This window comes from Pavona decussata, unplaced genomic scaffold (genome assembly GCF_977016875.1).
Source record: "Pavona decussata unplaced genomic scaffold, jaPavDecu1.1 SCAFFOLD_21, whole genome shotgun sequence".
NCBI lineage: Eukaryota > Metazoa > Cnidaria > Anthozoa > Scleractinia > Agariciidae > Pavona > Pavona decussata.
In genome coordinates this window covers 1,702,015-1,728,191 of record NW_028145444.1, presented here as the reverse complement: position 1 = coordinate 1,728,191, position 26,177 = coordinate 1,702,015, and the positions used below count along the sequence as shown (strand labels likewise).

Below are 26,177 nucleotides of genomic sequence, written 5' to 3'. Positions count from 1 at the left end.
ATGATGATGATAGCAATAATGGTGACGATGGCATTAGCGGTGATAACCATGAAAATATATTGCATCTTGTCATATGTTGCAAGTTGCAACTGATTAGCAACTCAAAATTTTGCGACTGTTGTCTATCATTAATACTGTCACCAAGAGCAGGTTGTTTGCGCTAAAATTACTTGCTGGCAAGAGTGGCATTCCTGTGCATGCTGTAATCTTACATTTTAGAGATAGCCCAGTGAGGGGAATTTATTCCTGAATAAGTAAGGGTAACAAGGGTCTGTTTCTTGGGTTAAGGACGGTGCCTACTAATACCAAAGTATTTTTGTGCAGTTTATAACTATGTGGGAAAAGCAGATCTTAGAAAGGCCTATTGGAATACAAAAAGAAAATTGGGGGTAACCAGACATTTTTCAGAGATAATTAAGCAATATCTCTAAAAAGTGCGATAATATAAAGCAATGTATGGGATTTTTTCCTAAATTGAAGCTTAATTTTCTCTGAAAAACGCATGGTTACCCCCAATTTTCTTTTGAGGTACCAAAAGCACTTGCTAAGTTCTGCTTTTTCCGTATATTTTTAAACCGCGCAAAAATATCCCTTTATTAGAAGCCAATACCCATAGGAAACATGAGTATCTTGAGAAGCGCAGAACGTATGCGCAGTAATAATAGAAGGCACCATCCTTAAGTCATATCAACAACTGAAATTCCCAAATTCAAATATAAACAGCTAAGATGTTATGTTTGGTTTATCAACAGAGTTCATCACTAAAGGTAACTTGGCCACCGTAAAGAGATTCAAGTGCTGACATTTTGAGTGTTAGCCCCCTGTCATAGCAAATCACAAAGGGCTAACGCTCAAAACATCAGCACTTGAATCTCTCTACATACAATAAGTTGTTTTGAGCACTTTTATTGGGAAAATAACTTGTGCAAGTGCAAGTGATGCAATTATCATCATCATCATCATTATAATCATCATCAATTTTAATCATTTATACTGCAGCTATAAAAATGTTCAACTCTTCCTTACAATGCAGAGCTACCAGTAACTGTTAATTAATTACTATTCCCAATACTATGGTTTAACAAATAATTATCTGTACATGTAGTTAATAAATTCCAGAAACAACTGGCTTTTACTTTGGAAATTATTTTATTTCTACCTTTTTCTTATACATGTCTGAAATCAGATGTAGAAATATTTTACAGGAAACAAATTTTAGCATTTGTAACAACAGAGTTTTGAAGTCTGTCATTTCCTATTTTACCTTGTTGCTACTCAGAAGAGCAGAATGATAAAGACTATAGCAATAAAATTTTGATAAAGTTTCACTAAAATGTACCCTAACTAATCATTTTCTGTCACAAATTGCTTAACAAAGGTATGCATAGGTGTAATGTTATCATAACACAGTATGAAAAAATATTTACACATGCTGCTGATGAGAATTGAGCAGGCTTATGAAATATTATTTCTTTGAATACCATCTTTCAGTCACAACCTGAGTGTCTAGAAAATTCTATCTTGTGTCAGTAACGTTTATCAAACTCCAAAGTGGTCTTTGATTGCCTCAATTAGATCAGCCTTCTTTGTTCCACACTTGATACCCGCTTGTTTCACAAAATCCTTCAATACTGGAACAGTGAGCTTGGAAAGCTGAAAAAAAAGTTGATTAACCCTTAAAAGCCCAACAGTGATCAGCATCAAACTTCTCAAGGTAATATCAATGCTTGCTCAACCCCTGGGTTCACGAGAATTAAGGATATAACCACTCAAGGTAAATTTCTGTGTGCTATAATAACTTCCGCCCAGTACTTTTGTTAAAAAAGTATGGGACAAGATGGGAGAATTTGTTCTTTGACATTAGAGGTTAAAGCTTAGGGTTAAAATGATTCACTGTAGGGATACTGAGAAAGTTGTCCACGTTGGGGTTTGTTTTTTTTTGTTTATTTGTTTTTTTTTTTTTAACTAATCTACACATCTCCACATTAAAACCAAGACGTAAAATGTCAAAAATAATAATGTCTTTCATTACATGATTTTAACTGATGCCATTAGAATTCTTTGCTGTTTCTTTTCACAGTGCTTCATGATAGTCAAGGATAAAATGTTTTTATGATGATGTTACACAAGATTAATGCAAACATAGCACATGGACAACTTTTAATGTAACATGTTGAGGCAACATGTTGCATGGTTTTGAAGAACAGTCAAAAACTTGCAAATGTGTTGATGCTGCAACAGAATAGCTTCTGCAATAAAAGTTGGTCATATGCTGTTACAAAACTTTTAAGGCAACAATGATGCGTTAAAAATTGCCCCCTGTGACATAGTCCATTTTGGTGGCTGTTGCTTACTCACCCTGCCTTTCTGGGCTTCTTCTCTTATGTCAATTTCTACATCATCTGCTTTGCTTTTTTTAGCAGCAGCGCCTTCTGCAGCCCCAGCCTAAAACAAAAACAAAATAACAAAATTAATACTAGCATTTCCTGAATTGTGCCAAAATTCTAACCATTTCTTTGAAACTAAAAAGTTGGGGGTGGGGGTAGAGGATTGTTAGTTGAAGGAAGGCAGTGGCGGGGCCTAGGAACTTCTGCTGGAGTGCAGGGCCCCAAATTATAAATTTACCCTCAGAAGCCCTTGAATGTCCCAATTGTGACCTTGCTTTTGTGTTACCTTTCTCTTGGCTGCAGGTTTTCCAGCTGGATTATAATCATCAGGAAAAACTACATCTTTGAACTGCTGTATAGCTTCACCAGCCTTGCGATCGATTGCTTCCACCTTTGGCTCTGTAGATAGATGAAGAATTAGGTCATGGACACCCAGTCTTAAAACAGACAGAAACTATACAATAATGTTTCATTCCACCAAGGGGAATTTATGTAATGTTTAAAACACAAACAGCAGTGTTTTATCGGTATTTAAAACCATGAGGCACAGCCGAGTGGTTTTAGACCTGATAAACACGTGCTGCGAGTTTTTGAATGGCTTCAAAAACATTCCTGAAAAAGCGTGTCAAGGGAGTTCATAACAATGATGCTTTTGTGAACGTTGGAAATTAGCATACGAGAAAAAATTTAAACACTGCCCACTAATAAGGAGGAGGTTTTATCGGGTTTTACAACCACTGTACGTGATGTTTTATCGACCATTTGATAGGTCGATGGGCTTATGAATTATTAATGAGTTTTTGAATGTTATATTGAACAGCTGATGCCCACTCACACTCAAAACATTGAAAATATTTTCTTTAATATGTCAAACGGGTACCATTTGCCACCGAGGCTGCTGTACTTTTTTTTAAAAAATCATTACTATCTATATTACCCTGGGTAATGCTCTCTAGCAATTTGCTGCTCGCTACCTTCATCTCTTGCTCTCACAGACACATTTTTGTTGCCCTCAACTCCTTAAGTAGCTATCCAATCTACTGCCTTACACTCTGGAAAATTTGTGAAGACCTGCCTGACCTCTATGGTCTCCTACACAGCATAATTTGGCTTCTCACACAACGCTCCTCCCTCAAAAATAACAGGAAACAGGAGGAGCATTGCGTGACAAGGCAAATGTGTAACAGACTACCTGATGTCCCACAAGGAATGGAAACAATAAACTGCAAAAGGGTTTACTTCGTTTACCTGTGTAGTCAATAACCTCTTCTGGTTCATCTCTGTCTAGAGCCAGAGCTTCAAGAGCCTTGAAATGTTTCTGTAAAGCTTTCAAAAAAGAGGAAAACTGTATATTTAATTAAAAAAATGGAAAATCCTTTTAGTTTCTTGTTAGCCCACATTAAACCTCACAGAGTATGACGAATTCTCAAAGAAAATTAAAAACTTACAAGGATTTTCAAACTGTGAACTGTCAAATCCAGTTGTGAGTTTTTTAATGACTTCTTTGGCTTTACTGACCTGCTCTGTTGTAGCTGCCAAGCAAAGAAATTTAAAAATTAACAAAAAGAGTGCCTACTGGAATGCTAAATACCAGTATAATCAGGGGATACAATGCTGTTTTAGCGATCTTACTGCACCTTTCAATACCAATGTTGCAAACACTAAACTTCAAAACAAATTGAACAATTGAGATCCGGTTATGAAAGCCCTCTTTGAATAGAGACAATGGCTTTGAATTAACCAACATCCATGGCACTATTTTAGCCCCCTTGAGACCTTTATGAACATGACACAACCTTTCCTAACATTCATATTTTTTCATTGTGGCAGATGAGTTCGATTGATCTGAACAAAATATTCCACTTTTAAACTTTTATTGCATTCTCAGAGTACAGGAAATTATTTTATTGTTTTAAATTCGTTTTTATTGCCATCAATCACAATCATGCCAACATCCAATTCTAGAGACTGTAAAGATACAGTTATAAACCAACAAAAAAGATAGAAATCAGCCAATCACGGTGTACAGACATGATCTTTTGACCCCACTGAGCTAAACTTCCTTGTTTTCTAAGATGTCTGTAACAGTGATTGATAGCAGTGGACAACGGTCCCATATTTGGTTCAGCCTCCAACTTCAGAGTTTGCATGTTATATATTTATTATAATTACAGGGTTTATACTGAGTTTTGTTACATGAAAAGTAAATTTAACTTTCCCCTGGTGTTGTCACCAGTCTCACTTAAGTTTACTGTCCTCGCAGTCAGAATAACACATACAGTGTTTATTTACTATTTAAGATTACCTTTAGGGGTTTGCTCATATTTCAGTCTTCTGAGGTCATCTGTAAATGGGAGAAATATCACATGGAATCCAGGAGGTGTAACTTGAGCATTGTGTTCATCTAGTTCTTCCTCCTTTGATGAAAGCAAAGACATTAACCCTTAAAGCCCTAACAGTGATCAGCATCCGAATTCTCCTTGTAATATCAATGGTTATTCAACTCCTGAGGTCATGCGAATTAAGGATATGATCACCCAAGGTGAATCTTCAAGATATTTTAATTACTTCTCCCCAGTACTTTTATAAGAAAAGGAAGGGAACAAGATGGGAGAATCTGTTTTTTGATATTTAGGGTTAACGGGTTAATGAGTGAATAAAAGAGGGTGCGGCCATCCACACAGTTCTATTAAAAACTGGCCAGACTGATTGACTTCTCAGGACAGAAAGAGGTGCAGTCATGTATGTACCAGGACCTCTACATCACCTCATACCATCCATTTTTAATGTATTCTTTAACTTGTGTTTCCACTTATTAATTAACATTTAATTAAAAATTGGCAGTCATTACAGCTAGAACTAAACCCAGTTTCTGAGAGCACTCAAGTATAAGAAAATTAATTATATATTCATCTTCCACAGGTATACTATGAACTCACAACACGACTGCGTGTTTCATAGCTGGCTTGATAACTCAGTTGGTAGAGCAATATTACAAGTTAATTTGATTCCTGTTCAGCTTGAAGTTTTTACATACCCTCCTTTCTAAAACTAGCCTGTGAACACAGACACATTTCCAGCTGTCACTTCTCTCCGCCGAAAAATAAAGGAGAGAAGCGATAGCCAGAAATACGTCTGTGTTCGCAGGCTATTCTAAAACCAAATTTAAAAAATCTCAGTTCAAACTGTTTAAGATGTGTACACATAACTGCAATCGTCTTTCATGGGTTATAACACAGTTCCTGTAGCATGAACAAACTAGTAGTATTGCTAACTCTCCGCTGGAAAGGACGTTCTCCACTAAGGCTGTTAAATGTGCTCAGCGATACCATTACAGTACTGTTATATTTAATTACTATACAAACCTATTGCAAAAACTACCAGGTTCAAAGTGTTATTTGTAACAATTTCTGTAAATTACAGTCATTTATGATGATAATGATGATGATGATTGATACATTACCTGTGGGAGTAAAGCCACAAATCTTGGCGGAGCACTGTTCCGTGGAATATATCGGCATATTGGCACCACCTCTCTCGCAAGACATTTGCTAAGAAGTGCCGAGAACAGTGTAGTACTTCCTGATACGCTCTATCGGAGAAAACAAAATTGACACTTACCAATATTCCCTTTTCCCTTTATGGAGGCAAATTTTGACTCATTACATATAATTTTGCATTTCCTTCTGAGTCTATGGACAAAACTTTTAAAAGTGTAACCAAGGCTGCTTCCTAACAGCAATCTCGTACCCAGAGTCCTCAGGCTCTTTGGCCAGCAGTTGGTCGCCAGGAGAGACTCTGGGGTGCTGGAATTTTATTACCGCAGGATTTCTGTGGTAAAACAATGCAAGCCATTACAGAGCAGCCAATCAATAATTTTTTTCGGAGTCTTCAGAGTCTCTCCTGGCACCCACCTGCTGACCATAAAGCCTGAGGACTCTGGGTATGAGATTGGCCTAACAGGAGCCCAGTATCCTGGGGTGCCCAAGAAAATGCTCTGGATGCCTAAATATTTTGCACATGTTGGGCTCCTAACTTCTCAGCTGTTGGTCTTGTGGACTCCTTGAATTTTATCTTGGGCAACAGCCTTGGTAACAATACAAGCAAAAACGAAACAATTCCCCAAACTAGGTAATTTTGCTAAAATTAATGCTTAAGACTTACTTGCATTATTTTTCTGGTCATTTCATTATTAGCCTTTACATAAAAATAATTGGGTAGGTAACATATGTTGAGGCAGGTTAGCTTAACCATTTAAGCTCCAGGATCAAAATGCATACAGTAGAACCCCGCTAACTTGAACCCCCTGTTAACTCAAACAACTATCGGATTTCCTCTGGATTTGACCTGATTTTTCATTTTTCAAAATAAATAAATAAATAAATAAAAACCCAGGGTCTCTCCTGGCGACCAACTGCTGGTCAAAGAGCCTGAGGACTCTGAGTCCAAGATTGGGAGAAGTAAGATGCTAATCACTACCGCGGGGCTTAAAGGATAATAAAATTAATAATGTAAACTACTACATAAACCCAGTAATTCAATGACAGTGATTGGAGAGCAGGGATGGCGCAGTGGTGAGAGCACTTGCCTCCCATCAATGTGACCCGGGTTCGATTCCCAGAGTTGACACCATATCTGGGTTGAGTTTGTTGTTGGACCTCGTCCTTGCTCTGAGGGTTTTTCTCCCGGTACTCTGGTTTTCCTCCTCCACAAAAACCAACATTTCCAAATTCCAATTTGACCTGGAAACAGTGGATGAATAGCCACTCTATGGATGTGCCACTGAAATTCCCATTTATTTATTTATGACAGTGATTGGCTAAAATATGGACAGTCTGATAAGGAATTCTGAGTAAAACCTACCATCTGCCTGGGAGGTTCACGAAAAAGGGAAAGTAATAAAAACAGAAATTATCATCATGATAACAATGTAACATGAAGTTGTGATGATTGCTTAAATTTACTACATTAACATCACTAAATTTATTCCCACCTTTTCACTGGGATATAGGAACTGTGCAGGCCTGATATGATAATAATTCTTCAGTGATGACCTGGGTTTAAATCCCATCAACAGAAGACCTGTATTAATAAAACAAATAAACTTTAGCATTTCTAACAATTATGTTTACAAGACAGGTTAGGAAATCAGATTGCATTATCACAACCCTCTAAGCCCTAACAGTGATCAGCATCAAATTTCTTCTTGTAATGTCAATGCTTATTCATCCCCTGAGGTTATGAGAATTAAGGATATGATCACCCAAGGTGAATTTTCTTGATATTTTAATGACGTCTCCCCAGTTCTTTTATAACAAAAAAATTGGGAACAAGATAGGAGAATTTCTTCTTTGATATTAAGGTTTAAGGCATTAACTACTTTACAATCAAGGTAGTGTGTCATGTTATTACCTGGATCACCAAATGTTTTCATGGCACCAACTTCTTCTTTTTCGAAGATGACCTGAAACAAAGAAAGAGTTATGTTTGCATCTACAGGAAGACTGTAAGCAGCTCATGGCCATCTTTGGAAAAACTACATGTATGCTTTGGATACAAACAGTAAAATATACAAAATTGTAAGAAAACAATCACAGTCAATTTGAATAGAATGTTAAAATATCAGCTTACTTTTTCCCCTCCAAACATTTGATAAAGTTTAATATCTGTTGGCATCAGTTCTCTACCAGTATCCTGTAAATTACACAACACCAATTTTAGAGATTACTAATTAAAGAAAGTTACTGTGGCTGAGTGGTAAGAAGTGTGGACTTGTGATCTGGAGGTCCCAGGTTCGAGCACCATCTCGAAGCTGGATTACCTTTAGGGTAGTCCCTGTAAGCAGTTATAAACAGCAACCTGGTAACCATAAGCCCACCTGCTAGTTGGCATATTTAATAAGAAGTTTATGTTTAGTTTGTTCCATTGGTTTAAAAATATTTGTTTGATGTACATAGCTCCACAAGCTTCTAGCTTTTAATCTAACCATGTTCTGCTCCTTCAGAGAATGAGCAGGGAACTAGGCTGAGTTTTAAATTTTATCCAATTAATAAATTGACAACACCACATGAAAGACCACATTAAGATTAGCCATTTGACCAAGTTTGGAGTGTTTAGTTGAATAAAGAACAAGTTATGCACCTTGAAACATGGTTTACTATCCAATGGACAAATGTCTCTAATTTTAAGACAGTTTCCATCAAAACTTACAAATTCATCAAAAGTTTCTTATTTTTTTTGTGACTCTTGCAAAATCCTGTCATATAGCTAATATTAAGAGGAAGCACAGTGCAAAATCACTATGTTGGCCAATTTGTTAAGTATATCACAGAAATAAGAAAACTTTTGAGAGTTATATGGTTTGGTAGGAAGCTGTCTGTCTAGCCAGATATTATATGTAAAAACTCACCTTACAAATATGTGTGGTGTGAGTTTTAACTTGTTCATTTGTGCGGCTGTCCAAATTAATGTAACTCGATTTTGTTGCAGATCTACAGAGACTATATCTACAAAGAAAAAAAATGTGAACAAGTCACACACCTGCTACCAGCTACACTGTCTCATATAGAAACATTATAATTTTCCCTTTGTAGTACAGTCTACAGATGTATACTGTAAAAATCAGTTGGGAGGCTTGATAACTAATGTATTTTTAACATGGTTATTTTCATAATTAACGGTGATCTTTATTGGAAATAGATGCAGTGTGTTCATCATCATCATTTATTTGCATAAGTAAAAGAAGAAAACATTCAAATTACAAGTCAAGGTAATGGCAAGGAGACCTCAAGAAACCACCAGGGCTTATAAGAGAGGCCACCTTGGCTGTCATTAATAATTTAAAAGGTGCATTTATTCTGTCTTTCAAACAAGCATTGAAGAACATCCATGCCCCCAAATATTAAAGAATTAAACTTTTCTAAAGTTCATATACTGAATGTGACAAAATTAAAGATGCGTTTACATCTTAAATCTTGACATTAAGCCGAATAGGATGGGGATGGCATTAACAGTTTATTGGATAAAATGACTTTTAGATTAATCATCAGTGACAAAAATAGGAAAAAATCTTCACTCTTTTTTAGAAAGAGTGTTACTTTATTAGACATGGGGGCACTGTTTATCACAAAATATTTTATCACTCAGATATCCTGGCATGGCCATTTATTGTGTGGCTCCAGAAAAAATCCATACCTCCCCCAAAGGAAGGTTTGAACCCTCCCTCCCCACTGGAATTTCCAGTTAAGCTGAACATACTTTCCTTTATAAAAGTTTGCCTTTCAAGACCCCTCCTGCTCTCCCCCTACAAATTTCCAATGACCTTCATTGGGGTGTATGGATATTTATATATATGCAAACTTACACCGAGACGCCAAGCTCAATCCCATCGGCCAACATCAGTGGAAGGGTTGCCAAAGACCGTTTCTTGTGCTCTTTTCTCTGTACTCTATTTTAAAAAAGAAATAATTTGTTTAAAAAATACAAACAAGTGTCTAAAACACTCACTGTTATATTTTACAACTTTAAGCTGTTCTTTTCAACACTCGGCAGTCAATGATCAATAAACGAATGTGAATACATTTTAATTGTGCATGAAACCTAAACATGGTGGTATAAAGACAAGAAAATTTTTTTGTCAAACAGTTAATAATATTAATAACTTTTATTTACCCTCGGCAGTGTTTATAGCACAAGTGGTAGTGGGGCCGAGCATTAAACTTCACAAAGAAATCATTTTAAATTGAATAGAACATGGTTAAAAATCCCAACTGGCAGGAGGCAACAGCTATATTTACTTACAAGTGCAGTGACGACATGAACTGGGTGCTACCGAGAAACACCTACAACTAGCAACAAGACCAGGACTTGAACCTACAACCTCCGGATTTCAAGTCCAGCACCTTAAACGCTCAGCATGTTGCCTTCTTCTAAGGGAGCTCTGGTCATAACAAGATTGTTTGAAGAGGACCCACCTTGTCTGGGGTAGGGGGGTTATCGGAGACACCACCTATCCCATGAACATTACCAACAAAATGTTATTGGTTTTAAAATTTGAGTTGACAAAGAAATATTCAGCTAGCAAGAGTCAGCATTGCTAAATAAACAAGAAAAGTGAGATTTGAATCTCATGGTCATTTTTTACTGCTGGATGGGGGGGGGGGGGGAGGCTATGCTACAAAAGCACCATCTTTTGAGGTTAAGGAAGTGGGGTGCAGGTAAAGACCACCATCTATTTTGTGGTTTGGTGGGTCCTGCTTGAGTATAATAGTTTTGACAACTTTCCTATTAAGTACAATTTAATATGGCTTACTGGTTTTACCTGGAAAGCAGCTCTTCAAACTTCTCAGCAGGATCAGGCAAAATCCCACCTTCATCTTCATCCATTTGAATGACATCCTAAGATAAGAAACAACTGAATAACCTTTTGGTGTGCTGAGACAACTATGCCCTTATACAATGTTACACTGTCTAACAACCTGGAATGACAGTTTAACCAATCAGGTGATCTCTTATGAAATCTTGAAAAGATGCAAACAAGCAATTTTGTGTAAACACAAATTTAAGGGGAAGCATCACACAAATTTGCTGTCATTTCAAAACCCAAAAATGTTTGTTTCTCAGCAGAAACAACGAAATAATTGTCAAATTTGTTATAAATTATCACCTCAGTGCAATAAAATTAGTGCCTCTGGCCAGAGACAGAGTTGGCATGTATGGATTGAAAATTGAAAAATGTTAGGCTATTATGTTTTCAAGTTCTCGCATTTTTGTTTCTAGAATGCACTAGAACAGACCACAAGTTGTTTCTTTCAAGAATTGAGTTAATTTCTTTCCTCTTGTCATTCTAGAATTATTTGGCAGTTGATTGAAGGTCTTATTTTGTCATTTTTAACAAAAGATATGAAAACCCCCATGATACTTCTCCTTTAACTTTTACCACCTATGTTGACTTTCTGAGTTCCAGACCATATTTGAATCCATTCCCTCCTAGATACTAGCTGGAATTCCATGTTCTACTACTGAGATAAGTTGAGCTGGGTCATCTTGCTGCATCTCGCAGGTTCAACAATGATGATATAAACTAATGTTGACTAATAACTTATATATTGAATAATGAGAATGTGGACTCCACATTAAGGAAAAAGATGTTTAACTGTTTTAACAGTTTAAGTATTTGTTAATACCTCCAGGCCACACTACATCACTATTTTAATACATCTTCCTATTATAGTGCTTCACTATAATAAAAAAGAAGTCCAGTTTTGTATTTGATATTCATTTATGCAATGACCATAAACTTACTTGATAAAAGATACTTGCGTCAAAGGAACGATTAGTAGGCTGAATATGCATCAATTCTATTGCAATGCCAATCTCACTCAAGTCCTGTAACACAAAGTAACAGTCTCAAAACTTAGTCATGAAAATGATATGATCTTTTCCACAGTCAGCAACAATTTGCAATCCCAGAAAAAATTCATACCCACACCATGGAAGGTCATGAGAAATTCCTTGGGGTGGGGGGGGGGGGGGGAGGGGGAGATGTTCTTAAAAGCTAAAATTGACATTTTTGTTCTTTGACAAAATTAAAAAAGCCAAAATTTTAGAAGCAAAGGATGAAGCTTAACTGGAATTTCCTGGGGGAAGGGGGTGCAAAAAAAAAATCCCTTAGGGGGGGTACGGATTTTTTCTGGAACTGCACAATGACATTTCATATAATTAACTTATGGATCGGAGGCATAGGACGTAGGCTGATTTTCCACTTTTTTGGGCTCATTTCTTAAACAGCGAGTTTTTTTCCTGTTTATGGACTCCCCCCCCCCCCTACCCCCCTTCACATTTCTAATGGTGCATCCCTAACGTCCTGCTAATTACAGTGTATCACTCCAACAGTCTGTGGGGATGACATCGCACACAGAGTGGGTGTGATCACACAACTTCCTACAAGCAAAACATAAAAGTTTGTCTGTTTCATCATCATGACTTAATGACAAAAGCTTTACAGAAGTTAAACTTACCCTAGATTTTGTCTTGGCCTGCCTCTGAAATAAAAAGACAAAATAAAGAAAAAAAGAAGTCTTTTACCTACAAATACACTATCTTCTAAAAGCAGCTTAGGGTTGTTTACTACTAGCTAAGGATTGAAAGAAATGGAAAACATTTCTCTCACACACTGCTGCGAGCCTGCGGGTGCTAGAACGTGGGGGGTCTAGGTCACATGGTTTGTTAAAGTCGTCAGTTTTCTTGTTGCTGTTCACCACTGCCCGACTGGCCTCCAACACACCCACCCACCCTTCTAGTCTAGCTGTACAATTTTCAGTGTTAGTGTCATTCTTGGGATGCTTGTTAGGCTCTGAGTTTATTGTAACGTGTAAGGTTATTCGTATTCTTTCTTGTGCTTCCACAGAATTTTTTTGCTGCATTTTTGCTCAATTTGAATGTTTTTAAATTCACATATCAGTCAATAGAGGGTCAATTGTGGTTGGGTTTGGCATGGGTCCCAGTTGCATATAAGGATTAGGAAAACAAAGTGACAACAATCTTTAACCCTAATATCAAAGATCAAATTCTCCTATCTTGTCCCCATACTTTTCTTATAAAGGTACTGAGGAGTTATTAAATTATCAAGAAAATTCACCTTGGGTGATCATATCATTAATTCTCATGTCCTCAGGGTTTGAATAAGCATTGACATTACAAGGAGAAATTTGACACTGATCACTGTTAGGGCTTAAACGGTGAGAGAGGTACAGGGTACAACCTCATAATCACTTACATCTTTGTAACTTTCCTTATTTTTTATAAACAGAACACAGGTGCAAAGGAAACATCTCCAAAGATACAAAATAATAATCTTACTTGAAGGGCAGGGTCATCAGCATGCGGATTGTCATTGTTTGTAAACAACATGACTCTCTTGTGTCCAATCTTCTGAGAACTAAAACATGAGTACAGTAAATTTAAGACTGCTAATGTGCAGTTCCAGAAAATATCCATACTCCCCCCACGGAAGGTTTTTTGTTTTGCACCCCCTGTCCCCCCAGGAAATTCCAGTTAAGCTTCATACATTGCTTCTAAAATTTTGACTTTTAAGATCCCCCTCCCCCTAGGAATTTCCAATAACCTTCCATGGGGAGGGTATGGATTTTTTCTGGAACTGCACAATGAAAGTCTGAGGCTCTTGTAACAAATATCTTGAAAAAAAAAAATAGGAATTTTTGTGGATTCCACGGGGTGGCTCTTCCATCCACTGTTTCCGGGTTGAATTGGAATTTGGAAATGTCAGTTTTTGTGGAGGGAGGAAAACCGGAGTACCCAGAGAAAAACCCTCAGAGCAGGGACAAGAACCAACAACAAACTCAACCCACATATGACGTCGAGAGCCGGAATCGAACCTGGGCCACATTAAAACAAAACAAAAATAGAAAAGAAAAACAAAAAAAGTTACAAGCAAACAAAAGCACTGACACGAAATAGAAAAATCAACAGAGCAGCTACTTTTTTTTATTTGATTTTGATTTAAGAGTATATTATTTTTTAAATTATTACAGTAAACTATACAACTCATAGGAGTATGTGTAGTAGAACAAGCATTACCTCTTGGAGAAAATGTTTGAACATGTCCACAGAACATCATTCAAAGAATATCCACTGTTGTGTCCAAATTTGGTTGCAAAATTATCACAGCTGTCATCTGAAATAAACATCGAGTCAAACTTGACAAGAATGAAGAACACCTTGTCCATCTACATGTATAGTGTAGAACAGTACAGTGAACTGTGTACACTGCACTGTGCCCAATGCAGTACATGGGCATGCAGTGTAGTGCATTGCAGTACAGAATAGTACTAACAGTACAATAAAAATAATATTGTTGTAGTGTATTGTGTGACATCAGGTGACAAATGTTAGTGAATTGCAGATTATGGAAAAATACAGTTGAGTTGAGCGCATGGCTGCCTGTTAGTATTTGCTTGTTCGTCTGTTGTATTGGTCCAGACGTCCTCCCGTGAAAACACTTCATTTGGCGACAAGGATGGGATGAAAAAATTGGAAGGATCGGAAGGTACAGTGGACACTAAACTCAGCAGATTCTTGTTGGCATATAGATCAACATCCCAGAGCGATAATTAAGGGCTGTTCATTTAACTCACAAAACAACAAGCTTGGCTTGCTGTGGGTGTGAAACTCAATGCCAGCCTTGGAATAGCACAGCATAGCACAGCATACCATACTTACTATAGCATTGTCAAAACTCTCACAAATGGACACATTTGGAAACACATTTGAATGCCTCCCAACAAGAAGTGTCTCTTTGTGGGAGGAAAAAAATGCAGTGTTTTGTGTTTCAATGCTTGTATTACATTGGCAAGAAAATGTACAGTTAAATATGGTTAAAATGCTTTACATAGATAAATTAAAATGCATAAAATACAGTCAGGTGCATTTTTAAGCCAATTTTTGCAGTTCTTACCTTCAAGAAATTTTTCAAGATCAAGTATACGCTTGGCATCTGGGAAATCTAACTCCTGTATACAGAACATATTATAATCATTTTCAAGCAGTCTTTGGCAAATTGAGCTGCAAATTCATTATTTCAAGCATGTAGTTTTCAAAGCTATTACCTGGTATACATAAACTTGTTTGAAATCACTTGGATTTTTGCTCTTATCCTAAGAATTTAAAAGATAAAGTGAAATCAATAAATGATCTGCATGTAATCTTGCCCTCAGGCTTCCCTTAGCTCAAGAGAAAGAAAGCTTGGGATGAGATTAGCCTGGGCGATGGCCTACATTAGACTCCCCTCATCTCAAACACCAATTGTCTTGGACCTCTTGCTATCTTAACCCTTTATCCCCTAATATCAAAGAACAAATTCTCCTATCTTGTCTCCATACTTTTCTTACTTTTCTTCCAAAGGTGCTGTGGAGAAGTTCTTTAAATGTAAGTCTCATGACCTCAGGGTTTCAGAATAAGCATTGATCTAATTCAAGGAGAAACTTCATGCTGATCACTGTTAGGGCTTAAAGGGTTAAACAAAAACTTGTTTCTCTTGAGTATGGTTTATCTCGCTTACGGCATTCTGAATTAGAAAGTTTTCAATTGAGTCTTGTAAAACCAAAGTCAAATTAATTACTTTGGCCAATTTATCACAACAGATCCAAACAGTACAATTTGATGCAGTTAGAACTTTAAGCAAATAAATGTAACCGGCGCCACGTGCAGGAAAGTGTGACAGGCAAGTCACAGTAAGGTTTGGTTTTGCTTCTTATAGGTTGAGAAAGTGCGCAATGATAAAGATCACAGAGGCAAAATGTGAACTATTATTAAAAACCACTTTAAATTATATTAAGCAAAATTTTACACAACAATTGAAATCTCAATAATCTGAGCCTAAGTTAGCTTACACTTCTCACTTAAAGCCAGGTCAACTTTACGTGTTCATTTCACCTGATACTTTGACGAGCTTATGTTAACAGTGTGTAGCGAAAATTATTGTATAAATAAAGATTGTTGTTGTTGTTGTTACTTGAACTTGTTAAATCAGTTTTGTTTCCCCTTCTAGTTACTGTTGGGTTATTGGCATTCAATTCCAAATTTTGATATACTTACAGTTCCAAAGAAAACCAGGCCTATTAAGTCTTTGTCACTGCTAATGATTTTGTTCTTTAGTACACTGACAGCACACTAAAAACAAAGGTGAGAAGAAAAATAATAACATATTTGTGAAAAGGACTGTTTCTGGAGAGAACGCTAACTGCTCCACCATAAAATTAAGGGATATTGCTAAGAGACAGAGGGGATGTAAAAGAACCTACTCCATGGTGCTGCTTGAAAAGGGTATGGAGTTCCCAGTGTCATGTTCTACCTGGCTTGTGTCATTATTGGTGTGGGTGAGTAAGGCGAGATTAACAAATCAACAGCAGTTTTCTATGGGCTATACTCTTATAGACCATAAAATGATGTCATAAAATGTTTAAAACTCAAGTGGAACCGTGAGCTGCAGGCGAGTGGTTTCACTGCCAAGTTTTGAACATTTTATGGCGTCATTTTATGGTTGATAAGAGTATAGATTATAGAAAACTGCCATAGATTTGTTTTATATAATAACATGGAAAAGTATGAGCGGAATTAGCTTTATTTTCCATTGAGAAAGCAAGCGCATTACATCTGATGTCACTTTTATTGTCTGTACTCTTATAGACAAAAGCTATGAGCCAATCAGTGTGCGAGAATTTTGACAGTTATTGTCAAATTATATATGGACTGAGGCACCAGCCAGAGGTGCCAAGTATATACGCTGATGTCTGACATCTCATCTCTGGTTTCTCCCCAGTTCAGCTACTGGCTGCAAAGTGAGGAAAAGTGGCACCGGTTCTCTTCCTCCCTTGACCTAACACATTGAAATAAGAAGTAAGCTGAATGCTAATAGAAGTTCCCAAATGTTTCAAATTTATGTTTCTGACAAATTAGCAACCCTACTCATATCTAGGCAGGAGAGTATATTTATGACAATGAAATTTATATTTTACATTGTTTCATCGCGTAATAAAGTGACACTAAAAACTTTGGCTAAGTTTGAAAGTACTCATCACAAACCTTTATGCACAGCTGAAAAGGAATTTCTCCTCTTGTTTGCTGAAACATCGCCCTTGAGCAGTCAATCACCAAAATTAGGCTATCTTTGTTGTCCCAACGAGTCTGTTATATAAAAGACAAAAATAACAGTTTAACCTCTTGGTCCCAATAGCGACAAACATCTAATTTCTCCTTATAATGTCCCTACTTGATCAAACATACAGGTAACAAGAATAAACCAAATCATCACCAAAAGTGTGTGTCTTGATATCTAAAGAAATTCTCCCAACTAGTGCCATATGAAATACAGAAAAAACAGTGAGGTAAATAGAGACCATAAAATGACGTCATAAAATGTTGAAAACTCAAGTGGAACCACAAGCTGCAGGCGAGTGATTTCACTGCCAAGTAGTGAACATTTTATGGCGTCATTTTATGGTCTATAAGAGTACAGACCATAGAACACTGCTATCGATTTGTCGAATTTCTGAAGTTAACTCTCGAAATGTGGCCCTGCATTCTATGGTTGCCCTGGTAGATTTGCAGATTAGCAGATTTGGCAAAAAAAAGTTGGGAGTATAGATTTAGCATCCTGCAAATGCAGTGGGATAACAATTTTTGCAGGTTTTGGACTGGATTTTGGATTTTGCTTATTGTTTTGTTCGGATCGTGGATTTCATCCTTCGTAATTCTTCAGAGTTTTTTGTAAGGAGCTTTTACTGATTGACATTGTTTCTTATGGTTGAAAGCTGAAATCGTTCATGAAAGACTCGCCGTATTTGAAACCAATTTATCAAGATTGTGAACATACTGGACAAACTGTTGATGGGTGCAGTGCATGTGCTTGTTTCTCCTCTTAATGATTTCTCTTCCAATGAAACTGGAATATTTTCAATACGCTACACATGTGAGGGGATTTGCGTTTAAGCTTAAGTTCCGCAGATTCAGATTATGACAACATCTACAGATCGATGGATTTGGCGGATGCAGTCGATGCACACATCACTGAGAATGGGCAATTCCATTTAATATCTACACCCCCCCCCCCCCCCCAACTGAGGGACTGGGAAATCTGAGGGGGAGGGAGGGGGTCTTTAAGAGTTATTTCTGAGGGGGCATTTAATTTATGTCGGTATCTTTGAAAAGCGACATTTGAAACATCTTTGAAACATTTGTGTGTTAATAAGTTGAAAATTCTGGTGCACACTAACTTGTTGATCTGGATCAAAAGTATCCCCTTCATCCTCCTCGCCAAACAGCCCTGCAGTACTTCCCCAGAAAGTTGAAGACCAGTCCGACATATTTTGCTGATCACTGCGATTTGTGGAAACTTCACAGCTGTAGTCTTAGTGGCTCAAATCTGCGAAAGATTTGCATGCACCTACCTCACCACAACAAATTTAAGTCATCAACTAACTTCAAATATATTAAAAGTGTCTTACACTCCGCAAACTTTGATGCTTTGGCTGAAAAAATATCATTCATCCACTCTTCCCGCCTTATCCGCCATACCTCTTTCCCAGTTCTCCTCAAATACCAAGTGGGATATTCTTCATGTATGCCATCCCAGGCGTCCAGAGGGCAGAGGGGCGGGACTTCATCAAAGGGCGCTTGAGATTATTTGTATTGATTAATCAATTATTTTTTACAGTAAGCAATCAAAGTTTTAGAGAATGCTGAGACACATAAAGTTTGTTGTAATCTTACTTTAAAACGCGACTTCGCTCCACTTCACTTCACTTGTTTATTTGATGTAACCTCGTTCATTAAATGAATGATATTACATCTCGGATCTCGGGTCAGCGGATTTCTAGAGAATCATAAATAACAATAATTTGCGGAACTAACTTAGGGTGTGTTCGATTGACCCTATTCCGAAATATGAAAAATACATACAAGATGACAAGGAATCCCTCATAAGAGGTTTCTGGAGTTAATGAAGTACAAAATCGTTCTTAAATTGTCATGAGTCAGCGAAAGTTTGCAGAAATGTACTCCCATATTTACTTTAAAAGAGAAATCTAACAGCTATTCCGCTTATTCTTATTCTGGAATACGGTCAATGAAACGAAATTAAACGCGTCCTAAAAACACATTATACGGGACTTTTTTCATTTTTAAAATGTCGTACTTAAGGTTTTTGATATGTCGAAAACAACAAAATGTTTGATAAGGAGAAAGGCATGTCTCCAGGCCCGTACCAAGGCTAAAACAACTGAGGGGGCTTAGCAAAATAGTTAAACAAAACTACCCCCCCCCCCCCCCGTCACTCAAAACACGGACTGATTAGGGAGTTTAAGATGCAACGAGAACATAAGAAAGCAAAACAAAACAAAAAAAGTAGATTTAGTAAGTAAAACAATAACTTTGCACCTGCATCAGTCACACTTTTTGGTACATTTTTTGCCGTTTCTTTTACGTGGACTACCATGTGAAATTTCCTAATTTTACGTTTGAAGGAGGACGTAACCAAATGACGACAAATTTTTCTTTCTCTTTTAAAATTTGGCTTGAACCGGGCAGTAAGAATCTGACTGTGGGAGCATTGTGGGACATTTGTATTGCTATAAATGATCGATGTCTTAGAAAACAAGTCAACTCTCTCGTAAGCGACCACCCTTGGTGTACGACAAAGTGGTCGCTTACTGGAAGGTGGTCGCTTACGGGAAAGATCAACAAAATAAGCGTAATACTGGATCGATTAGTTAATTACATAAAAATTTTACCGTAGCAGCTAAAATTAGGCAAATAGAAACTAATTTATTTGATTTCTTCACATCTATTCATTCTTCTGAAGAAACTTTGTATAACAATTCGGAACAGATCTGTCCCGTTTACCTACAGATCTAATTATAGCCATCTTCTCTGTCTGTAAACTGTTATCTGTCACAAATTTCTGCAAGGCTCATCGGACTGCGTAGAAAACTTAACACGACAGCGACATGATAGAGACCAAACCGAGAATCAGCAGAAAATCAAAACTTTCCTTCACAAGTACATGGCCAAACCGTGTTAAAAAGGAACTACAGCATATCGTATCTGAAAAGATCTACGGTCCAAAACATAAAAACAAACAATCTGCAAGGAACCGTACAACGAAAATGCTGCAAGTATACGCAGGATCTGTCAGCAGTCCGGGGTAGCGTCGTTAAAAATTGAACTTTTGTCACTTCTAAGTAATGATTTACTAACGATCATACGTGATTATGTTGGGTGGTCGCTTACCGGAAACAGAAAACAAAAGAATAGGTGTAATTTCTGGCCTAAAAAGTGGTCGCGGTCTCTTCAAGGAAGAAATTTGAGTGGTGGTCGCTTACGAGAGAGCTCTTGAAACAGTATTTAACTGAGAAACAAAACGGTTGTTTACAAAGTGGTCGCTTACGGGAGGTGGTCGCCTACGAGAAGTGGTCGCTATGAGAGAGTTGACTGTAGTTTATTTCAATAGCTTTTACGGCTTGAGATTAGTTGATTTCGATCCATTTTGGTTCTTATTTCCGATTCACAAGGTAGGAGTGCCTTTGTTGCTGTTGTATATGAAAACAAACTGTTAGCCAAGGAAACTGACAGGTAGTAAACAACTTTTTAAAGGTTATGAAAAGGGACTTGCAGCGTCAAATTCAAGGCTGATTGCTTCCCATTAATTTGGTTTAATTATTTATTTTTAGGCAGATTGTTTTTTAACTTCCAAAAATTCTAGGGGGGCTCAAGCCCCCCTTGCCTCTCCCCCTGCTACGGGCCTGGTCTCCCGAGACATCAAGAAGACATCAAGAAGACGGAGCGTTTTTTTCGCCAAAAATGTATTCTTTTATGTCCGCTGATTTGAATAGGCCTTATCACGGTTTTCGAAGCCATTTTGACGAGTGGGCAAACAGGCTTGAAATAACAGTGTTTGTATGGAAATCCGATGCCAAATAATTTTCATAAAACATCGCTGCTGAAAAATTCATGAATTGGAAACTTTTAACACTAGGAAAAGGATTTTAAGAAAAAAAATTGGAGGGATGTAACTGTGCCAGAAAGCGTCCAGTCGTGTTTTGAACTTTCAAAACATTTGTCTGTAAAGCGAACCAGCCGTGAACTGCTACTAAAAATAGTTTGCGGGAAAAAAATACAGGAAAATATATGGCCGACACAAGACAATCACAAGAATACAAACTTCAAGGAATTCTTCCAAGATTAAGGTGTGCATTTTCATGATTTTGTAGTATATTTCCTGCCTATTGATCTCTCACGCATTACACTATACAATTTTAAAATCTGCAATTATTTTATTTCAGTCTGATTTTATTTTAATGAAAACGTGGAATGATCAGCCCCGAATGATGGTATCACAACACTTTCTCGTCATCCATTACTGACCACACTACATTCGCCATATATGAAGACATAATGGAATACGAGACATCCGCTGACTTGGTTAAAGTTGTTGGTAAAACTCTCTCATCTGCGCCGCTGTCTTCCTTCACCTCACCCTTAAATTTTACAGAGCATTTGCTTCTGTGCTTAAGTCTCAATTTCACAGGCACATAGGCCGTGTTCGATCGTCTTATAACATTTACGGCCTTTTCTGTGAAACCTAATGGTGTTATTTTGTTAACCTTGCCGAAATTCATTTTAGGCAGAACACATCGTAATTTGTCACGATTTTCAAGGCTTTTCACAGCATCGTTACCATTTTCTTGTATGCGTCCCCTGTTCGGAACCGGATAATTATACCCAGTTGTTACTAATTTATTATAATTTATTCGGCTTGTCGTATAAGGGCGATGTTGGAGTAGTTCGCCGTAAGCTAGTTTCAAATCATCGTCAAATTTGACCGCATCGGAGCCGAGGCTCAGCGATTCACTGGAACATAACAGAGACTTATCTTCTGAAGGGGTTTGACAGGTTTTGTCCCCAGGAATCGGAGTAGTTTGTGAAGGACTAAGTACCAAACATGTCTCTCTGCTCGTCAAGTGGAAGAAGTTGCAAGGTTTCTTTATACCGTTTTGCTTGGGACAAGAGCTCGCCCTTACTGGCACTGTTGCGCAATTGTGACAATTTTCTTCTGAAAATTCTGAGCCGCATAAAGAGAGTTGGCCACTTTCGCGGCCATCGCTTGCTAAACAAGGCTGTGGAAATTCATCGCTTTTTATCTCAGAACTCAAACTTGCACTGCGATCGGTTTCTTCAATGCCCGCCTCAGTTTCTGTTTCGGAATCACTGGAGCCCTGGTTTTGCCACCATCCGTTGCTAGGCAACAAGCCTCCTTCACAACGCAGATCCTCTGAATTCGACTGAAGAGTCATTTTATTTTTGCCTTTACCACTTGAAAATTTCGGACACAGTTGAGGTGGAGTTTCTGGTTCTTCCTTGAAAAGCAATTCTCTATGAGCTGTACTCCTTGACTTATGACACTGAGAACGGTTTGTTTTGGATTGTAATGTCAGTGTTTTTTTATTCCCTGCACCAAGAGCAGGCTGCCTGTAGTAGCCTTCTTCAACCGTATTACATTTTACCGTGTTTCCCGTTTTTCTTGCCAAAACATAGGTCCCTGGTGTTTGCCGGAGTCTTCCAAACCTCGGCCTCACTTGATATATTCTTGCGTTGCTTTCAAGTAGACCGTTAAGTTGCTTTGTTAAACAATCTGCCCGGTCTCTTTTTAGTAGTGCATCGAGATTATGGACAAGTTTGTCCAAAGAAACCCGCGTCCTCTGCGAAAGTTGTTGGTTAAAAATGCTGGTTTGCGTTGGAGGAAATATTTTCCAATCCATGTCAGTTTTCAAGTGGTGTTAGAGTTTGTTGACGGAGTACAACTGTTATCTTAATCAAGGATTCCATTTGCAAATTTTGTTTTGATTCCACCTGCCAATGGTAATCCAATCGTTGAATAATACACAGTATGGGACCCGTAATAAACGCGTAAGTCTATAACATTCGATATCTAGCTTGTGAATTCTAAATACCGTCAGTATTAATTCGGCCTCATAGCAACGACTACTAACCAATTGTAAGGTATACACATGTGAAATCTGCCTCGCTAAGGTCTCGCGCAAAACCTAAGATGTAAACTGAAAATTTCCATAAAAAGGTGAGAAATTTTTCCAGGCTCGAAAAGCTGCTAACAAAGCGAAGCAATTTCTTTCAAAACGTTTTCGGTTCGAAAAGACACATTTTGATTATTTAAGTCAATTTTAGATGTAGCACATTTACACCTACAGCCATCCGAAGTCAAGAACACGAGACATTCGCCGGGGCGCGAAGCGTTTGGACCTAACGATTTGCACCTAGGGCTGTATTTAAATGCGGTCAAACGAAAAATAAGAAAAGTCACTTTGAGATCTCAATCCTGATAAGGTTTTTGCTAGTTATGAGCTCGCTAAATTATTTTGTGATGTATTAAAAAAGTTCAGGAATTGATTAGACAGTGTCGATTACTTAAACGCAATTTTCCTCCTTCCCATCAGGCTCCGCACTCCCCGTTGTTTACGTCACGAGAGGAAGTGCCTGCGAACGAGGTTCTCAGTGAGGTGTTTTTATTCATTACCAGCACAGAATTTAAAATCAGGATGTAAGGATTCAAAACAAAAGTCTCTGAGCTTTAATTAAACGAAATTTTCTTCCTTTGTAACAGCAAATTTAAATAACAATATATTTGCACAACCAGTGATATAGTTTGTGGTCACGATTTCAAGACTATTTATTTTTAAATTTATAAGCTGTGCGAAATTATATCTCAGAGAAATTGCCCTCCGGTTGAAAAAATATTGTTAATTTAGATGAAGTAGATCGCAGTGGCTGTGAAAGATGGTTTTCGAATTATGACAAGCTAGAAATGAAAAATGTAGGAAAAATTTAAAAACTTTTGCTGTTTTTACTCAAGTTGAGATAAAAATGAAAAACAATTCTGTCAGACCAATTTCACTCTTATCGTTATCTACCTTAATAACACGAAATAACCCCGTGTGGGAGTCATTTTCGCGAACCAAAGTGCAGTTCTAGCTAGATTTCTTGTACAGCTGGAAGAAAAATCGATTTGTATTATTAACTTAGCGGGCGAAAGAGTTGGAGAAGAAGCCTTGGATGGTAGGTTACAATTTGAGATTACAAGTGATTAAACTTGTCTCAAATCACTAGAAATTCGTCGAGATTTCAATCAAATTCTAAAAATAAACGAAAATAACCGAGTTGATTTTGAAAGTTAACTAGAATCGAAGCTTTGAAACCTTATCTTGACCCATACTGTCCGCTTGTGAATCAGTATAAGGTTTAACCTAGTTCAGATAAAATACGTTGGCCGTGATTTTGGCAAAGTTTCGTAAAGAAATAAAACTTGCTGAATATAGAGAATAAACTTGTGTAAGTTGAAGATTTTTTCTCAGGTTGCAATTTATCATCCTTCTTGGTAGCTTGTTTTATTTTTCAGTTTTTTCTTCAACCCTTTTTGTTGTTTTTTCTTTTTGGTTGTTTGTAGTCACGGTGTTTATTTAATAATAATACTAATAAATACCAGTGAATCACTTATAGTCCTTCAGAAACTTGTCGGAGTAACTGAAATTGGTCTTTGGTCGAGTAGACAGAACAAATTACTAATGAAATTTGGTTTTCTGAGTCCAGCGACTGAGTACTGACACAAAAGATGTAAAATCTAATTCGTTTTAATTTACAGCCCATTAATTGGAGCAGTTTCGTGGAATGTGTAAGTAAGTTCTTCTAACCGCAAATAGCTATTATTTTTGAAATCTTTGTCAGCTTTCGAAATTATCGTTTATTTTATCGATTAAATTTACAACTTGCCCCCCAAAAATTAATGACTTGTCAAAAGCAACAAATTTTTAAAGTGTTTTCCCGTTTTCAAGTAGAGATAAACTTGGTTTACAGCCGCAATTCATCGAAAGATTATCAGGTCTTGTACCCTAATGAGACGAGCGCGCCCAATTTCTCATTAGTCACCCGAGAAATTTTTTTAAGCATTTCATTAAAATATCCGCAGGACGTCAAGCGATGTGGCTTCAGCTACAGGGGTTTAACTTCAAAGTTTTACTCCAAGATAATAAAATCTTATTTCCTTGTTTTTCACTTGATCTTGTTATAACGTGTGACATCATTAAACGCCTTCGTCAAAAAGCGTTTGAATTATACCCTGTGTTGCTTTTCCAAATTCCATCACTTTCCCGACATAACGCTTGATTTCGTATTGTTTCCTTGTTTTGATTTTCCCTGTTTATCCCCTGTCAATAATCGTAAATCGACCATGAAAAGATGGTATCTTATAAAACAAGATTTTAAATTCAGGCTTATGCGAGTTCTACAAACTTTACAGCCGAAAAACCTTTAGAATTTTCTGTCTTGTTTTTCCTGGCGCTGTAGTTGCTCTCTTTTACAGAATGAGATTGAATGAACAGATTTGGAAATTTTCAACGAGGATTCAATCATGTTTTATTGATTTGGATTTAGGCGTGTCCCCGCAAATAAATATTAACCAAATATTCTTTCAGGTAGATTCAAAAGACGTCCAGTTTCGTATCTGCCTTGTTGAAATCGCACATCCACATTAGCCACAATGTCTACCCTCCTAATATTCATTCTCGTTCGAATTATAGTCTCAAGTTATTTCCTAGACAATTTAAGAAGCGAGTTTGCGAAAAATTCTCGCATAAACTTGAAGACTATAATCGCTGACTGGCTAAACATTATCGCGCTTGAAATATTCGCCTGCGCTAGCTGACAAGAACTGTGGTCAATTATGAACAAAGTTGGAACAAGATTAAAACTACGGGGTATCTCTCGTTTAAGCTGGTAGGACAAAGTGAAAACAATGATATTGAAAACACGACCAAAAAAAGAAACATCTGGTCGACACAGCAGAATTTTGTGACTCTTCTTCTACAAGCTTTGAAAAGAAGTATCAAACTTGGTTGCCTGCATTCGCGAATATTTTCATTTATTAATACAATCTCTGTTTCGGGATCTTATTTACTTTTACGTCTCCAGTTTCTATATATTTTTTACATCCTGCAAGACAATCTCTTTTCTTGCTTTCATTATCGCCCTAGGCGAACCTAAATTAAGGTACGTACAGCTATTTGTGTCCGTTCTGCGATAGCCCACTAATCTATTTTTGTAGCTTGTATTTTCTGACGGAAAATCTCATGGAAACCGACTCCAGAAATTTAACAGGCAAAAATTATTTTCTTAATTTTGCCAACATTACCATTGAAGACTAAGAGA

General features: G+C 37.3%; 2 protein-coding genes across 2 annotated transcripts; both read right to left on the bottom strand.

The window, feature by feature from the left end:
* Window positions 1-1,130: 1,130 nt before the first annotated feature.
* LOC146486152 (DNA repair protein Ku70-like) lies at window positions 1,131-18,496 on the bottom strand. The gene is made up of 23 exons (XM_085098782.1): window positions 18,410-18,496; window positions 18,179-18,327; window positions 16,989-17,090; window positions 16,002-16,076; window positions 15,014-15,061; window positions 14,863-14,917; window positions 13,986-14,082; window positions 13,248-13,326; window positions 12,407-12,430; window positions 11,691-11,774; window positions 10,708-10,784; window positions 9,751-9,834; window positions 8,797-8,893; window positions 8,019-8,081; window positions 7,800-7,851; window positions 7,381-7,469; window positions 5,851-5,979; window positions 4,693-4,804; window positions 3,836-3,919; window positions 3,636-3,713; window positions 2,674-2,786; window positions 2,359-2,445; window positions 1,131-1,653 (listed from the first exon to the last, which is right to left on the bottom strand). Exons 2-23 carry the CDS (start codon window positions 18,266-18,268, stop codon window positions 1,540-1,542), a joined length of 1,833 nt encoding a protein of 610 aa, XP_084954908.1. The 5' UTR covers window positions 18,269-18,327; window positions 18,410-18,496; the 3' UTR covers window positions 1,131-1,539.
* A 2,799-nt stretch (window positions 18,497-21,295) lies between these two features.
* LOC146486151 (uncharacterized) lies at window positions 21,296-23,154 on the bottom strand. The gene has a single exon (XM_085095864.1). It carries the CDS (start codon window positions 22,718-22,720, stop codon window positions 21,296-21,298), a length of 1,425 nt encoding a protein of 474 aa, XP_084951990.1. The 5' UTR covers window positions 22,721-23,154.
* Between the last annotated feature and the right edge of the window lie 3,023 nt (window positions 23,155-26,177).